Source organism: Falco punctatus, assembly GCF_963210335.1.
Source record: "Falco punctatus genome assembly, chromosome: 2".
NCBI classification, from domain to species: domain Eukaryota; kingdom Metazoa; phylum Chordata; class Aves; order Falconiformes; family Falconidae; genus Falco; species Falco punctatus.
This window is the reverse complement of record NC_137581.1, coordinates 7438104-7457377: the sequence shown is the minus strand read 5'-3', so window position 1 is coordinate 7457377 and position 19274 is coordinate 7438104. Positions and strand designations below refer to the sequence as shown.

General features: G+C 40.4%; 1 protein-coding gene across 8 annotated transcripts in view; it reads right to left on the bottom strand.

Annotated features, from left to right (window-relative positions):
- Positions 1-19274, bottom strand: part of SYTL2 (synaptotagmin like 2) — a 64978-nt gene that overhangs the window by 28127 nt on the left and 17577 nt on the right. For all 8 annotated transcript variants that reach the window (XM_080375875.1, XM_080375879.1, XM_080375878.1 and 5 more), the window contains exons 2-4: positions 16599-17031; positions 3956-4104; positions 1327-1462 (exon numbers count right to left, since the gene is read on the bottom strand). In XM_080375875.1, the coding sequence (XP_080232001.1) occupies positions 1327-1462; positions 3956-4104; positions 16599-16699 (386 nt within the window). In that variant the 5' untranslated portion in view covers positions 16700-17031. The remainder of the gene's footprint in view (positions 1-1326; positions 1463-3955; positions 4105-16598; positions 17032-19274) is intronic.

The window sequence follows — 19274 nt, the reverse complement described above, 5'->3', positions numbered from 1 at the left end:
AAAAGACAGAGAAGTAATGCAAGCCAGAGTTGTTAAGACTTACACCGACCTTTGGTGCCATTCACCGTGAATGTGCGTACCCAGTTTGCAGACCACAAAAGCGAAAGATGCAATTGCTACTAGATACCGTACAAGTGCATAGTAGGATACAAGCCTTGCTGCAAAGAAAAAACAGATAAGGTACAGAGAAGGACTCAGAAGACAGAGAAGAAATTGAAAGGTTACAGAGCTGATCAATGGCACAACCAGAAGTAAGAGTCATCCTAAAAAGTAACTCTGGCTCTTACCTCACTTTCACTGAAAGCACAAACAGCAGCTATCTGTGTTACACCCTAGTTCTTGTTTCCTCAGTGGTACTGGGGAATCTGGCCATTGAAAGACATTTCATTTCCACCTGCTCACCCTAGCTAAGATTCCTTTTCAAATGCAGGCTATTTGAAAGCTTTTCACACAGCCAATGAATCAATACACATAGGTATTTTAAAGGGATGACATATCTGTCTCTGAAAGCAACTCAGGATATTTCCAAGTAAAATGAAGCTGTTTGGGATGTTTACAGACTTGAGATAGCGTGATTTAATACAAAAATCCTCTGTAGTTCAGAAAGTACTTATCATCCAGCTTTCCTGCAACCACTATAGCCATTCAGGCATATCCAAGCTGTCTGTCTTGCCTTACTCTGAATGGAAGCCTCTGCTTTCCAGAAAGGCTTTTATTTTTCTTGGTAGAATCTGACTTATTTTCTGCAAGTATCCAAAGATTCTGGTTCTTTCCACCTGAAATACATTTCATCTCCTTAAAAAGTCTCAGAGGGCTTAAACTGTGCACCCAAAAACATGGAAAATTCCAAAGAGCAATTTCTCAGTCTCTGATTCTTTGTATGATCCAAACTTAAAATTCAGGCTGAATCAATAATCTAGTCTCATTAAGTGACTGAATGAAGAGATGCAGATGCTATTGTCCCCCTATTACTAACTGCAGAGGGCTGATCATGGGCAGACATTCTAACCAGAAAATCCTGGTCTCACTTCTGGGAGCCAGACTAAGTTATGACATGACAATATGTGTGGGACCATTCTCTACACTCTACACAGCTTTTTCCTTGAAAAGGTAAACTGAAGATTATTCTGCATTTGAATGCAGAACAATTAATACATGACTATGATTTGTCAGCCTTTCACATGCACAGATTCCTTGAGTGATGCCAAAAAATAATTTTATTACCTTTGAAATAAGAGGCAAGTAAAATATTTTGGATGGAACTTACAGCTCACAAGTTTCAATCCTGATATATACAAATTAAGTGTGATTAAACACACAACTTACCTTGAACTAGCTTTCAGTTGTTCTTCTTCTTGATGTTCCACAATGCCATGTGGTTCTGGTGGCACAAATACTTCTTTATCAACATTGCTAACCCAGCTGTTCTTTGCTTTGTTTGATTTCTTCTGACTCACTTCAGCTAGAACATAAAAAAAGAATATTGTTGTCTCCCATACATTCATACAGCATTTCTTCAAGAAGAAAATACAAGTATTTGCATTCATCCCACAGCTACTTCAAAGTCCACCATACTTGAATTGTGTACAGAGGCAGATCTGGTGCCTTCCAAAGCATAATTTTTTTAATGCTACTAGAAATGTCACATACTGGTCTGAATACTTCACTCTACTGCTCCAGGTACATCTGCTTTAGATCTTAAAGTGATCCCAAATGGAGGAGTTTTATAAACAACACTAGTAAAGACTGATGCTGTAGTTCTTGTAGCTAGATAAACACCGAAAATTTAATTTTGGATCCTGTGGAAACAAAAACAATTAAACCATAGGAAACTGAAAACATGTTGAAGTTCAGTTAATCGAGCCAATTATCCCCTTCCTACAGCAGTAAACTGGAAGTTAGTCATAACTCTCATTTAAGCAGGTGGCTAATCCTTTATGGATAGAATTACCACAATACCACAAGTTAAAAAGGTATGTATTAAAAAAGAAAGAAAAAAAACCAAACAAAAAGCCCCACCTCATTCAGCAAATGCAAATACATTTGCATTTCTTTCTGGGGTGGGACAGAATCCTATTGTGATAACCTCTTTCAGTCAAAACATTCATTTACATTATTTCCTCTGCTGCTTTTTGCACTTTGTTTAGAAATGAAGAATTTCCTAGTGTGCAATAATGAGCAAGACTTTTATTCTCACTTTTGCTATCCATAACAGCAAGCAAAAATATCTTGACATTTAATGAGTCATTGAAACCAAGCAATTGCACATATTTCTGAATGTACCAGTATGCCCCTTTGTTCAAGCAATAATATTGGGAGTAATTAACCTTCATCTAAGATAATATGGCTTTAAGTACTTTCCTTTAAGCTATAAGTTGCTGTAAAATTTAGCTAGAATTTTACAGCTGATTTTCATAACCTTTAAGTCCACAATCAGTCAAAACTACAAACATGCTGCACTAACTACCTGCGATTTTTTTGCATTCTTTTCTGTTTCAGGTCTTTTCTTGTTAACTTGAAAAACGCCAAACCATTACACAGTAACCTTAAATTGACTAAAATGCCATTATCCAAACTCATCTCTGGGCATATACGAATTAAGAACATGTAACATTGCAGGATTAGACACAGGAAGACAAGGTTAAATTGTAGTTACAAAACCCATAGGAAGTAGCAAGCTGTAGTCCGTCCATAGTATTGAGAGAAGTACCTTACTTGCTCCACTAGCAGACAGAAAAATCCCTTAATAGAACTTAAAAAAAATAAAGATGACAAATGTTATTTTCACTAGGTTGTACTGACGAGTCTTGCCCTTTTAAATCAAAAGGATTTAGTAGAATTAGAGGAACTTTCTCTCCCAGGGATAACATTAATGGTGATCAGTTCAAAACCTGACCAGGAAACTGTTCACTTCTTATGTGGAAAACCTTCATTTTAAAATGCCTCAAGACAGGAGATGGCGAATGTTAAAAGAGGCATGGCTTTAAAGAACTTCTTGAACAAATTAATGGGAAAAAATTATCCAGAAATACCTCCCCTATTTCAGAAAAGCCTGAGGTGTGATTAGCTGCAGGCTGGTCCTGGCCTTGGAGCCTACACATGCTGCGAGGCTCTCCCAGAGGCAGGATGCTGGGGACATGAGCTTTTGGTCTGGTCCTGTAGGGCAACTCTTACATTCTCTTTTGTTTTGTTTCTCTCCAAACAAAACACTGTATTTAAATCCAATGTTAAACACTATTATTACCTTCCACAATCTGATCTTTAAAAAAAAATTCAGAACATAGCAAATATTATTAAGTGAGCACCAAGCTTGTCAGCATTACTCAGTTTACGTGCAATATACTACCTACCTATCTGTACTACTAAATTAATGTCTGCATCTGACACAAACATTTAACAAGCATTTTTAACAGATCATTTGCAGGCACCCACCATGATGTGGAGGATAGTGGGTGCATTTAAAGTTGTTGTGGGCACAGGATGCCAGTTATAGCTGCGAGAGCTCCCAGCACATATTTCAGTAGTTCTAACCACTAGGTCTAGCTGATGGTATCTACTATTAAGCCTCAGATGTCTCAACATGAGCACCCAAAATCTTGGAAATTCATATTAAAGAGCAATTTCTTCAATCTCTGATTCTTTGCATGTCCCAGGATAGCTCGTAGGGCCTCAAAAATGGAAATGAGAATGCAGTCCGGGAGTGCAGAGGGCTTTTAGTCCAACACAAACACAAGCCAGTCCCTCCTGTTAGCAGTTACCACACAGTTACTGTCACTAACACATAGCACTGAGGGAGAGGAAAACTTACACTGTAAATTACATGGGAAATCTATTTTTTGGCATCATTTTCTGCTTGTAGAGATACCAATATTCTTGTATTTCACAGAAAACAGTGTCTGAGGTTAGTTAACTAAGAGTCAGCCTTTCCGAAATAAGATATAAACCAAATGCTTACCGAGAGTGGCAGGCTTCCGGCGCATGGAAGCTCTAATGATGTCTGCTCCGTGTATCTTATCTCTGTGCCTCTTTGATTTTGCTTCATAAAACCACTGCCCACTCATATTCTTTAGCTGAACATCATCTTTGACTTTTTCTGGTAAATGCCTGAGGAGGGGAAAAACGAAGAATTTAGATACACACACAATCTACTTACCTGTGTGAAAAGAATAGGCCAGATATTTTTGCTTTGGGGGAAGGGGGGTGGGGGTTTGTTTTGTTTTTTTAATGCTGTCTCAGCATGCTGTTTCCATCCTGGTAATCACCTTTTTTTAATTATGAAGGATAACAATGAGCTGGAGAGGGAAGAGTCTCAGCCCTGTCACCGTCAGTAGATCAGCTGAAGTAACTTGGAAAAAATGCTTTGATATGATACACTCTCAAAAAAAGACAGGTCTGGAGAAGTCTCCAGTAATTGCAGATCTTGACTTCTTGTCTCCATAGGTCAGTTTTCCAAGGTTAAAATTGAGATAAGCTAGCAGGACAGCACAAGAAGTCTGTGCCAAGATTAAGTCCATGGCTGTTTGGGGGCTCAGAAGATGTCTTTTCAGGCTGTTCATATGCCAGTACTTTTACACACACATTCCAAAAGTGTACTGGAAGATGGTGCCATCTTTTCCATACGTTACACAAAACCCCTTATATGAATACAATGAGTTACAAAGGAAGACAGCATCACATGAAAGAAACGGCAAAATAAGTTTGTGCAATTTATTAATCTAAATGCAGCCACTTTAAATACTGTGAAGGAAATTTTTAATAATTTTACTTCAGGCTTCAGGGTCACTCTGCTTCTACGAAACATACTTTAACAGAATAAGGAGTTGCTGTGTGCAATTTGAGAGGTTGTTTTCTTTCCTCATTAGGCATATGCTTATACATGACCTGAAGACTAACCCACAGACCAGGAAGGTTACTACACAGATTTAGAGAGTACTTAATCAAAAAAAGTCAAGTCAGGTGTCATCTGCCTTCTCCATTTATGCCCTTTCCTTCAGCAAAACAAGCTAATAACGGATCCCAAGGGAGAAATCAAAACAAATCAGGCTACTCAGAGACTTTAAGGCTAAACACAGTCCATAGTGCTGTGGGATGGTGCTACCTTGCACACACCTGATGGCCATCATAGAATCATAGAATGGTTTGGGTTGGAAGGGACCTTTAACAGTCATCTAGTCCAACTCCAAGAAGGTTCATGCCGCTTTTATATTGCTCATGAGTTTAGAAGAAGGAATTTTAGTGCAATCAAGCAGCTATGATGACAGTCATTTTATTATAGGTTGCAATTTGACTATCAAGTACAGACAACCATTCACAGCAGAGAAAGGACACTCAGCCAGTTCTAACCCCCACACTAAGCTAGACCTGTCTCATCTATCATTCAACTGCTCCTTCATCCTTGTATGGCCAGAAGTGAAAAGACTTATTTGAAAGCATCAGCTATACTAGAATTTTAATACCCAAACTTGTTTTTGAAAGTACTGTCAACAGGCAGCCCCTCCTAGGTGTGTAAATAACTTCTGTCTCCCAACTCGGCTATACACAGTTGAGGCTTCCAGGAGCTGAGGTCACCATTGGCATTTTTAATGCCAAGATTCAACAGTCCATAGCGTTAGCAGGCCATTTAAAATTTGGCCCTTCCTCTTGCTTATAACTCTGTGCTTTTCCAAGAGCCAAAATATGTTCTTCACATATGCCTCAGGTCTTCCAGGTTGGAGCAGGAGCACAGCAGTAGCTTCCTTCTGTCCTCAAGCAAACGTATTACTCATGTATGAGCCAACTCCTCATTGCTCAGCCAGTTTATGAACACAGCCAGCTGGAATAGTGGAAATATGGAATGCAAGAATTTTTACGCAGATGACTGCATCTCCCTTTCACCTTCTCTCCTATCTGTTATTTGTCTTCTCAGAAGAGATGCTGCTTAGGGCTAGGGACTGGCTTTTCAACTATCTGTACAGCCTGCAGGGCAGGTGAGCTCTGACACCAGCTGGTGCTTCAGGGCAGTATGATAACACATGCCAAGGAAGGTTCTCTAGCGGGAAGTTACTGAGTCACAGGACAAGTATTCATTCAACACACTTACCCCAGACGCTGCTCACTCCTTTCACCTTTGTATTCAGCCACTGAAACTAGGGTGTGGTCGGAGACCTTTACAGGTCAGCTCAGACTGATAAATCACTGTAGAAGTGGACAGGATCCCAGGCCCCTCAGCTGTGTCAGCCTACTTACCTGCTTGTTGGACTCTCAGATCTGTGATGGATTAACATAGGCAGGACAGAGACAGAGGCACGGATTTGTCATGGCTCTAAACTCATTAAGTATCACCCATGGCCAATGCTGCTGTTATTTTGGCTGGAAGTGAGTGTCAGGCACTTTGCTCCCACCCCTGTTTGCTGCCTATGGAAATTTAGTGTACCTTAACTCCACCAGCTCAACAGGCCTTCTAGACTTCGGGAGATAATTATGCTTGCTAACAAAGGTACAAACGTGCTCTCAATTTACACAGTACTTCCTTCACAAATGTCCTGTCTGACTGATAGGGCTTGTATGTTAAGGCCTGACAAAAGCTCACAGCAGCTGACTTACAAACTACTTTTGCCTCCTCACCTTGATAGCACTTGACCTTTGTTAGCTTGGCTTCCTTGTCTCTTCAAGAGAAGTATTTCACCTCTCAGTTCCATCTTTTGAAGAACTAAGAGCAACATAAATATTAAAGCTACTCCCAGATATTCCCCAGTCACAAATAAAGAAGCAGATTTCCATTATCAGAAAGACAATTAGTTCTAGGTCTTGGCAGGGAAAAGAGCATTTGTGAAGCCTGTGATCACCGACATAGGCTTGTTGCAAGAACAGCTGCTGAGGTTACAAACCGGAATTTTTACAATGCTACTTGAATTCTCAGGCTCTACTATGAGCAGGCCTTAGCAGTAATATCAAACTGCTTGCACTGCATGGGCCTGTTTCACTGTCAGGCATTAGATTTAGATTGTGGTTTACCCTGAAAGGTATTGTGGAAAAATCAGACTGCAGCCACGGTTTTCCACTGCTGCATACACCTCCCAGCACACCACAGCAGGATTAGAAGCCAACAGTTGATTCTACACTAGCTCCCCAGTCAACAAAAAGGCTAACCAAGTTGTCATTATGTTTTCTTCTTCTTGGTGACCAAAGAACTAGTAGGCATCCAGATAAAGAGTCAGATTGCAGGCTCAGTTGCCAAATTTGCAATTAGGAGAAAATGCAATAATGGCTTTACTTATGATGTAAGGATGTATTCTGGAGTCCCCCAGTGGCCTGTTAAAATGCCAGTCTGCCTATGTTGCAGTTTTCAGAGTGCAACAGCCTAAAATTACAATAAAGCTAGTGCCTGTTTCTTCTATAGGACCATTAAACTCAAGAAAATGAAGGTCAGAGATAGAAGGAATTCACTCTAAAATCCTTTTAAAATAAGCCTGAGTTTGGCCATTACTTACCATGATTTTTCCACTACGCCTAGGCGAAACATTTTTGATGGGAAGGTGATAAATTTTTCATCCACCAGGGCATTAAGTACATGCAGAATTACAGTGAATGGGCATACAGAGCAACTGTAATGTAACGTCCAGCACTCTGCAGGCAAACAGAAAACCTGCATGCATATTAACTGGGTTGTTTCTCCCCACCTCCAGAACATCTGATAGTGGGCTAAATCACATGGTACCACTGTAAGGCAGGAAATCTGCTCTGATATAATCAGTCCCTGTCTTCCTATCAGCAAATCCAGATCGGTTTATCTTATGCTTTGGAGGCTATTGTAATAGCTCATTGCACGTTAGGGCGAAGTGATAATGACTTCTGTTTCTTTTTTTGAAACAACCATCTACCAATATATACCTGTATCTAAAACTGTTCAGCTACATCCTCAGCATCTCTTAACTCCTTCCTCTGTACCCCCTTTATTCATAGTCCATACTACAAACCACTACAGAATTTGCAAGATGTTACAACTGACATCTTAACTTCTTTTATGGCCTTATTCCTCAACTGACAGCTTAAACTGAGTTTGTCAGACAGAGGAGTGTATGGTAGCAGCACATTCTGGGACTTCTCGTGACAAAACTAAGCAGCGTTTAAATCAGGGTCTGTATTTGGCTCAGAGAGACAGATTCATTAGCATCTCACATGCCTTATTCTGAACACATGGAAAAAGCACCCCAGTGACTGGTGGCAAAACAAAGGCTTTTTGAAGCCTGATACCACCATCTTATCTACAAATTCACTTCCAAAACCTCCCTCCTGCAAATGAAATACCAAATGAGTGGAGAAGGTGAAAGGAGAGATAATTTTGAAAATTTACTCTCAATTCTATTTGCTGCAAGCAAAGCCCAACCAACAAAAAGACAGCAAACAATTTCAGTTCTGGGTCACTTTCTGGACACACAAAATAAACTTTTTGTAGTATCACTCTTAGAAGAACAGGAAAAAAAGGATATTAGACCAGGCGTTATAAGTATCGACTTGCCACTTAGATTTTTGTCTACTTCTTCTTAGAGAGTGGGAAACAGCCATAAAAGGTTTATAAGGCAAAAGGAGTAATTGTTTAAACATGCTACATTGCACAAGCATGCCTCTTCAGTCTGCACATATCTAGATAAGGTGTAGGAAAAGTCTGTTCTCTGACATGTTAGACAACTACACCCAAAACATTTGCAATGGGCAGTCCCAAGTAGAGAATACTGATTATTTCTTTTGCACTTTTGCTGCACACATATGACTTTCAAACAAAAAAAAAAACCAGTTACTATTTGATTAGTTTAAGCAATATAATTCTAAACTGATCGAGGGCTCTACTAGGAAGAATAAAGCAAACTAATGGGGTTATGCAACCTTTCCCCATCCTTGTCATCAAAACACCTCATCAGCAACACCTCCTTTGATTCCTGCCTCCGCGGTCTCTGAATAGCAAGGTTTTGGGTAGGCAGAAGTAGGTGGAGACATGAGAAAAAGGTGGTCTAGTTCTGTCTGTAGTCATGCATGTTCTTCCATTATATGCCTATTTGGAAATCTGGGTGTGTTAGGTCTACTAACAATAGCCTGATAAATTAATCACAGCTAGCATCTTGCTTTTGGATCCTCAGAGAAATAACTAGGGTGTAGTCAACACAAGTCTTGATGACAAACAAGACAAACTGACATTTATTCTGAAGTCAGAAGCGAAGACGGACACATCCAGACCTGGAGCATTAAAATGAATGAATTACATGCTCATAGGTATGAGACAAGTCAACTGATTTTGGAGATGAAAAGTGAAAACAGGCAGCTCTGTTGTCCATTGAAATACGGTCTTCACCAGAATGTGGAACCAAAACTACTATCCCAACACATTGCTAGATTAACCCTGCTATGCATCATTTCTCTCCTAGAAGATGGCCACACATGGGACATCAGACTGGCATGTTGTCCCCATGTTTTGTTTAAAACATATACACATTCTGCACTGAGGTTAGTAAAAAAGCATGTGAAAATGGAGGAGACTGTCACCTGCAGTTAGCACTCAGACTTACTCATCTATTAGTAGTTACACTGTCAAGTTTGAAGTAAGGTTCATCTTAAAAGTAATATGTTATAAATCATGTAATTAGATACTCCCTAGGCAGACACAGGGAATATGTAAATTTGTTTAGACATTTCTTGGTACAATGAAGCTTGACTTTATTCCATTCAGAAAAATCTGTAGCAAGACTGTTGAGGCTACAGAGAACAGGAGGTAGGAGTCTTTCAAGGTCTGTCAGCCTTCAGTTTCTATTAGCTTCCACTTGTTTCATTTCTATAACAGCCTTCCACTACTTGGTTTGTCTGCTTGTTTTAAAGGATTTGCATAGAGGCTTCCCAATGGCTTCCCCTCCCTCTTCATACGCAACCCAAGTAAACCTGTCATGGCGGGGGGGCGGGGAGAAGACACCAAACTGAACCAAGATCACCTTCACAATGAAGGAACACCTATCCTGTGACAATACACCTTTGGTATTAGTCAGCGTGGACAGCGGTACAGAACAACCTGAATCTGGGGAGATGCTGCTAGAATGTATGTGCATTCATTCACAGGTTCTGCTCAAACACAGTATTCCCAGTATTTTAAAGCCTATAAAAGTACGTGTATGAAGCATAAGAACAGCCCTGATCCAATGACATCCCACAGGATGCACAAACTCCTCTAAGTGAGCAGAAAAGCCTGCATCATAGCTTGCTTCACACTACCAGTAAGAGTATATCCATGAAATTGATGCTGTGCTAAAGAACAGGTTGCATTTTAGGATTTTGTGTGAGCTCCAAATCAAGACTAACCTACTCTGAAGCCAAAGGCTTCAGTTTGGCACTGAATAATGCAACACAGTCCCAGGTACAAACAAGTGATAGATCTTACCAAGACAGGTTTTGTACTGTAAGGAAAACCATACTTCCTGAGGGAGTACTCAATTTAGAGGTTAAAAAGCCTTATTAGTATCCACTTATTCCCTAAAGCACACTCTTCTACCATACAAAGTAAACTCCATCTTACCCTGCTTCACTAGCTGTTCCAAACAAGCATCATCCAGTCAAATAATCCCTCTGCTAATAGTTGACAAGTTAGCAATCAATACTGGGAAGAAAAGGTATCAGCCCAGTTCTCAGTCCAATGCCATGTCTCTTACTAAGACCAGTAAGTAGGGTATCTTCCTTAACCCCAGTTACTTCACAAGATTAAGATGAAAACAGTCCTAAGAGTTCTGCTTTTTTACTGACTCTTCACAAGGTGGGCTGTAGTTCACTGTTACTTTGGTCTGATGAAACTGGCAGAAAACACAGAGGATGCAAAAAAGCTTTCTGGAGGATATATACACACACACAATTTTTTTTCTTTTTTTTTTTTCCTCCTTTTTTTTTTTGTGTGTCTGTCTAGCAATAAATGGAGGACTCAGGCAAAAAAGGAGTTCACTTAGAATAGGGTGGGTTTGTTTTGGTTGGGGTCATATGAACTATATCTGTGCAGAGCAGCAACCAACCTCCCCACCGAACTCACAGTCATTCTTACGTCAGTTGGCTTTCTTAAAAAGCATAATGGCATGCACATTTTCCTAGAGAATAAAATTGCTCTATTTCTGAACAGAAAGTATTATTTGGAACTTCACATTTGGTGCTAAGAAATGTTCATAAGGGGAAATCAATCCAAAAGGCATGACATTATCTTTTTCCACCCAGACAGGTGGCCCAAAGAGGAACATTCTCATCTATGTGTATTTAGGTACTTACATACCCAAGAAATCAGCAATGTGAGTGCCACTTGACTTTTTGATTATTGCCAAATGTCTCCAAAATCCTGCTCCATTAACACATTAAACCAAGGACTTCAATCCCCAAATATACCATTTTAAATTGCTGAAGCAGAAAAAGGACAACACACAGACCAAGTTTCATTTATTTGAAAAAAGTTTGTTGCTGAATTGATGTGCTGAATCCCCTCTGTCTTTGGCAATGGGAAATGCCTCTGAGCTGCTTTGATCTCATGCAACCACTACACAAAGCCAAGCAAAAGATGGAAGGAAAGCATGAGCAGCAGGCAAGCACAGTCTTATCCTCAAGCTCCTTTGGGAGAGTACTCCAGGTGGTTCACAATGTGATGGAGCTCTTTCTCCTTCAACAGATCTGCCCAGCTAGAAAGAAATCATTTAGCTATGAGTACGAGGAAAGAGATTACAGGGTGTACCAGATTTGTCTGAAGGTAATCTCCAAGCACACGCTCCCACGTATACACTTTGACCATCACCACATTATACTTACTGACAAGTAAGCCCGTTAAAAGTTAATCAGAAGTCCCTGGTACAGCCACTAGACACAAGTATGTGATTTTAGAACTAGTTACAAAAATAGAAATTAATTGTTATTAATTGAAACTCACGCTGTTTCTCCTGTAGTAAGTCTGAGCAGTGTGTGAGAGCACATTCTGTTTGACAATGGGATACTAAGACCTCTCAGTTTGAATTTTCAGTGAAAGAGTTCAAGCCACCTAATTCTTAGTCTCTTACAATAACTTCAGATTAAAAAGCTTTTCTCACATTACAAGCAAGCTCCTTGTTGACACACATGTATGACCTAAAAATACAAGAATTAAATACGCTGCAAAGTGAGTTTAGGTTTTATGCATTTTTAAAATCAGCTCCACGAGAATTGTAGGCTTTATTTACTTATTAGTCACACTTGCTTATTAATAGATTAATTTAAATCCGCCAAGGCTTAAAGATAACATCAGTACCCTGAATAGGACTCCAGAATCATATTGTTAGAAGGGATGCTCTGACAGGATCTTAACATATCCTTAGGAATAAATGTAGAGACAACGGTGATTTGTGGCATCCCTCATCCAGAGTCCAAGCAAACTTTCAAAAAAATTCAATGCGAAATAGAAGGGATGATGGCCAGCCTAAGAGACCTCAGTTAGACAAAGTGCCATTCTGTTTACCGGTCCAGACAGAACGTAGAGCTCATACAAACATACTGCGCTATTGCCTTGCCTGTAAGCCACACCAATTCCACATGTTATTTTTCCATTCATTTACAGACACCCAAACTTTTACCGTGAAGTAGTGCAAATGATAGATATTAAGGAATTTATAAGAAAGGGGTGGGTGACTGGTAAAATGAACATTTTTGCAGATATTTAGCTTTAGAAAGAGTCCCTAAGTATTACAGGGCAATGAGAAAGAGTGATACTTCAAATTTATGGAGTTATAACTGGCGCCTGGTTACCTAACTATGCCCAGGCACTACCAAGCTGACAATCATTTGAGTGGATACTGAGGATACGTTTTGAAAATTTCTAGAACATTTGGAAGAAATACTCTGGAGGCACAGTAGGATAAAATAGGCAATTCTTTTCAGAAACAAGGTTAGCTTTGACAGCACCTCTAAACTTTTCTATCTTCCATCAGCCCTTTAAACTTGAACTGGCACCCATGTTCAAAACCGTCTCCACTGAGAGCTTGCCTCTGTTGAGCACACTTTCAAAACTGTTCCATCTAACAGAAAAGTATTTTATGAAGGTATTAAGAATGTATTCTCATGACAGTCATTGAATGTCATTTTCACACCATAGTAGTAAGTCCAGTTCCCCCAATGCCAATATTCAGCTCACCCCAATACCTTAAATATATCCCATCCTGAGAAACAAAAAACAGAAAAAAGCCTTCCTTCTGACAGTCTACCTTATAAGTAAAACTGCCTTGAAAAGAGACTGAAAAGGATATCTGTTAAAGCTGACCAGAATCAGAAAAACAACTACACTAGGGTTTCAACAGCCACACACTCCCACTGAGCATTGAGAAAGGTTAAGTGTATGTAGCATTCAGACCTCTGAAACTTTTTTTTTTGCAGTGCCACACCAATGTATGTATTAAAGGCGTTTGGCATAGAGCAGCCACCACCCACCACACAAACAGCTCCACACCAGAATTTCCCCTATCGTTACCCTCCTTCAGTTTACACAAGCAAACAATCCCAAGCGCAGCCCAGGACAGCATTGCCAGGAGGTGCTGCTGGGAAAGGCCGATAGCTACAGCAGGGAACCCTGTTGCAAAGTTGACCACAACAGCTTTCTGCCTCAGACACGCTGGTGCCAGGGGTCAGCCGCTCCACCACAGAAGACTCACCCAACCACACACCAGAACTCCAGACAGGAATATTTCTGTTCCACATTCCTGTGTCCAGGCAGGGCCCCAAACTGTGTTAATTCTGAACTACACAACTGTACAAAGAGTTAGGAGCTATGCTGAAGCTACTGCCAGGAAATTCAGTTATGTACTTAGCCCACTCATTGTTCAATACCTGAAACTCAGCTGGAGCAGGGTATATCAGAGATTCCTGAACAGGAACGAGGACAACAAAATAAATAAGTCAGCAATATTCTGAAAAGCTCTTGACAAGCTGTCACTCTGCTCTTCCATTATATGCTGTTTTCCCCCTCTCCGGCAGGGCTGCCATTCAGAGGCTGGCAGCAGCTCCTGGGGTAATGAAGCAGAAAGAGCCATCTTATTGCATCCTTTTTTATTCCTAGTGCAAGGTCTTTTAATTTCCTTGCATCACACCACCTTGTCATCTCAGATTCTTTCATCACCCTTTACCCACGAAAAGAGAATGTCAATATCCCCTTTCCTTTGGGACAGGCCTCAGCAGAGCTCAAAGATAAAGCAGGTATGCTGTTCCCAAAACTATCAGGCCCATTCAGACCAACACAAGGAGCCTGAGGACAGGGCAAACACCTGTTAAAGCACTAAAAAAACCCAAGAATTAAAGCAGACTGCCTATGGAGGCTGCATGAGCCAGTCTAATCAGCTCAGTTTTACTACAGATAAGCAATATTAGGAGCTGTTAGCTGAGAAAGGTCTCCGTCAGGTGATTTGTAAAATTCCACTAGGAAATTGCTCAAAGAGGATTTTGTCATGTTACCAGTTTGTCCACACTCCAGGCACATGGCACAGATTATTAGAACACCTTTCAAACCTCAGAATTTCTTCTAGAGGGAAAAAGATTACATTAAAAGACCTCCATTATATACACATACAAACAACACTTTGTCAGGCTATGATGTTCATATGATGACATCCTATCCCAGCTCTTGGAATCTTCCAGGTGTGTAGAATGCAAACTAAAATATTGCATCTCCTTCGGTGGAAATATAATTCAGGTAGTGTTTTACTCTATAATATACAAAAAACATGTGCCACATCTATGCAGAAAAATAAATTTCATATGCAAGCTTCCAGATTCTCAGAAGTCATAAGATTCAGAAACCAGAAAAGACACTTTAATGTAGAAACCAACATGCTGATTACAGGCTGCTACAACCTGCAGTCCCTTGCATTTTCTACCACACCCTCTTGAACTAGAATTACAAGTAGCAAAAGCAAAGTTATTCAGACAAAAATACTTGTTGACAGCCCTTTCAGACCACTACTGAGAATGGCTTTTTTTATTTTCTGTTCCTTCCCCCAGATACTGCTTTCAAACTTGCATCTACAATTACTTTCCCTGAGCACTTTCAAATCTGGCACCGATGTACCATTCCAAACCAATGTTTTTCAACCTAAAGAAAAGAAAATGCCCATTCTGCTACAGCAAAGTCAGTTTTCTGCTTTTTTGAAGCAGGAGACAAAACTATATAGCAAAAACATCTCCAGTTGCATTAAGATGGGGGGGGGCGGGGGGAGCGGGGGGAAGTGGGAACATTCCCTGTAATGATTTTTTGCCTTCAGTGAAGCAAATGCCTTGGGAGGAGAAGCCTTTTTAAGCAGGAAAAGCTACTGGTTTACCCTTTATTGCTCTTGAAAGGAGCAAGAGGAATAACTCAACAACATGCTGACCACAAGCTGACTAAATGACCTCAAGGCTGCACAAGCACACTCAGCAAAACGAACACTGCTCTTTGGGCAAGTGGCAGGCTGCTGTTCTGTTTGCAGCATAGGGTATACCTACACAGGGGGTATTTGTCAAAAAATATTTCTCAGAAGAGAAACATCATAGATGCATCATGGTTGGAATCATTTTAAAACATTTAAATAGGAAATACATGTCTTCATGTAGAACTCACAATGAGAAAGAATCCTAGAGAAGATACTGAATCAATGAGAGAAAGATGCTGCCTTAGCAGAGACCCGTAAACATCTATGTATTTGTGTTGTAGCACTTTGACCTTTCATCATCTAAGGCTTCGCTTTTTATTATTCAGCAGCTCATTATTTTGTGTACCCTGTAATGGATACTTTCCTTCTAAAAAAAAAAAAAAAAAAAAAAAAGAAGCTGACTTACAAAAATCCTCATTCTTGAGCAGGTAGCTAGCTGTGCTAGCTGAAACCACTATTCAACTGCTATTTACAGTTGGCCTTCTCATAGTCACCTGGGCAACGCTGCGCTCCATGCATGCATTTCAATTCATGCCATTTACCCTAATAGTAGCTCTAGGAAAACCTCCCAGCACACCAAACACTGCAGAATAAAAACACACTGCTTTGTCTGTGGCACCAGAAAGAAAACAGGGAGCAATTTTCTGCCTTAGCCACAGATTGCAAGACTTCTCTTGGTAATGGAGCATAGTGTTGGTACGCCTTCTGGACTACAGCTCCAATGCTCCACATATTTGAGGTATAACTTTATCATTCAGACACACCGCTGACTGCGTCCATACTGACTTTTGTTTGTTTGGGGCATTATACTCCTTTTGAATCAGATCCCCCCCCATCACATATTAGTTCAGCTTGCAGAGGTTTTGATACTTGCCAATCCTTTTCTGAGGAAACCAAGCCAGATGCATATCAAGGCAGATGTGTACCAGGTGTGCTTGGCCCCTTAGAAAACTGTAAGGGGCCAAATCAACAGTTATTCTTTTGGCCAGTAATGAATCATTTGTGTGGTAGAGGCATTTCATCCAGAGACTATGCTAAATCGAGTCCACAGTAAAAATCTCCAAACCACATATACCATGGAATATGGAGCCCTCCACAACAACTGTTTTTATCTACTCCTATGCTCTGAATAACTCGGCATGTGAACTGTGTAGGTCTTCCCAGGACAACCCAGGGCACTAGATCCCTTACCTGACCCTCTCCTCTTCAGCTCTTTTAAGCTCTGCATCACGTTGCAGCACCTTCATTATTGCCTCTTGCTCTTCCTCGGTTAGGAAGCTTAGGTCAATCATCTTGTTGTGTGTAGGGGCTGGTAAAGTGTCCAGGAAGATCTTAAATCCTGCCAAGGATAGTCTTGTAGTCTGCTTAAAAGGTATAGAAGTCTTTCAGCAGGCACCCAGAAAGCTGGACCAGGTTACAGTCAGTGGTTTAAAAAGTCCCAAATGCTGCTTTCTTGCAGTACAGTATATGCATGTTTCCCTAGATGAGAGACTTCTGGTAAAGTGTTGCATTCCTGCTTGCCATCGTAATGAAGTCTTCTCAGCTTGTCCTCTCAGCTCTGCTTCCTGGGGTAACAGTTCATTGACCCAGCATATCCAGTGTTTAAGAACAAACAAAACATCCCCTAAAAAAAGAGACAAGGAAGAACAAGCTGTAAGATCAGGGATCAGGGAAGTAGATTATGTATGCATTTTTAATTAAAAGAAACAAGTTTTTCAGTGTTATTAAACTACTTTGTGAAGTTCAAATGGTCACTTCAAGTCAAACCTGTTTCACAAGTCTCTTGAACAAGGTGGCCATAAAAATATATTCATTTCCAATATGACAACTTACACCCTAAACCAAAATCAAGTGTCATTCAAATGATACATTTTAAAGTAAGTGCATTTTAAGTTGTCCTTTAATTCAGCAGAACAATTTGGAGGAGAAGGAATGGAAAAAACCCTAAACCAAACAAAAAAAATGTCAAGGACACTTATCACATTCATTTAAAGTTTAATCATCAACATCATATTCAAGAGCACATAAGAAGATTTTGTATATGGCTATCATACACAGAAAGACAAAAGCCAGATATCTTGGAAGAAAAAAAATCCACTGCTGCTTGCAGTCCTGATTCACAGCAAAGCTGTGGACAGTGATGCAGCCCAACATGCATCTGCAGCGTTCACCTCCTGCCAGCGCAGACTTGAATCACATCCATGAACTCTCTTCACAAGGGCTATAAGTTGGATTTTGTTTATTTAAAGAAAGATTGCCAGAACTCCAGGGACAGAAGACTTACAGGGGAAAAAACCCAACCACAACCAACCACTTGGGCTTAAACTCACAAGCTTGTCATGCTGTTTTACTCATCCTTGGCACATTTCTAGGACACCATATTTGGCAAGTCACCTATCAAACAGAACAAAAAAAAACGCCTATCACATTGACCTTTTGGACCCTATTCCATTCCTATCAAACTGTGTGCTTTGCTCTCCACACCCATCTTCCCACTCCAAGACCTCAAAGTCTCCTTACCCCTTTTAGGAGATCAGAAAGGCAGCAGGCATTACAAGCCCTGGAGGAAAACCCCTGAGGAAGCCATCAGAACCCTGCCAAGTGTAACATGTTGCAGCAATGAGATGGGAGGAGGCTGGGAATGTGTTAGAGGAATTTGTATGTTCCAGTTCAAGACTTAGGAGGTGTGTTCTCAAATTGTGCAACGCCTCTTTCTGCAGGATTTTGTCTTCCATTTGTAACAAAGTAGTGTATCGCTCATAGAAGCTTCTCACACGCTACTCTGAACAGGTTTAAGAGATTATTTCCTCAGCCCTTCCTCAAGTGGGAATTCTATAACAGGCTTTTGACCAAAATACTTTTTCCCCCAAAACACAACTAACTGAAAGGTCAGGTACCAGGTTTGCAAAGCCAAATTTCTTACAGTAAATCTTTTAAACTTTCTAGAAGCTGCTGTTAGCTGCTGGATGGAGTCACAACTGCTATGTTGTTCTGACTAGTTACCTCGAGATCAAGAGGAAGGGAACCGTCTGAGTTATTTCCCTTTCCTTTGGGTGAGCCCTTGCTTTGAGAAGGAAAGTCAGGGTATCTGTGGTCATCATGGGTTGCAATACAACTTAATTTACAAGATATAAGTGTAATTTTTACTCACATTTTACCTACCACTAATAGTGCATAATTTTGTCAGGAATATGAACCCATGTAGGCCCAATCACTGTCCTACAGAACAAATGTGAAATGATTTCTGCGTAACCATCTTCAGCATGTGGAATTAGAAGTCATGTGGTAACATGAACCCCACGGATTTATCCAAACCAAACTGCATTTACAAGCAGCAATTTAAAATAATGTTTTGCTTCTGGTTTATAGGCCACAGTTCCAGAGGACTATTTACTTACAAGGCAATCCCAATTGTCAAAGACAAAACCCTCTTCTTCAAAAAACCCTCAGAGGAATTAATGGGGAGGGGGTGGGGAGTCAGCTGTATCTAGAGTCGAGCCTTTTAGTGCCTCAGGGTTACAGCGTCATAGATGTAATGAAGCCAGAGAAAATTAAATAAATAGCTTGAATTTAACGTAAGACTCGAAGCATCCCTAGCGACAAACCCAGTGAGAGACAGAAGAGAAGCAGATGTTATTTGAGATGTCTCTTTACTAGGCAGCTACCATCACAGCCCTGCAGGTTTGTGTGCACATCTGCCTGAGGCCCTTGCAGCCCAATGCTGCCATGCAGCACAGGATGCTGACACTGTATTGACAGCAATAAAATCATGCAACAAGTCATTATGCTTGCTTTCCTGGCCACAGTGTTCAACCACGAGATTAAAACAAGATACTGGGACTGGCACTACTCAAAGGGAAACTTCAT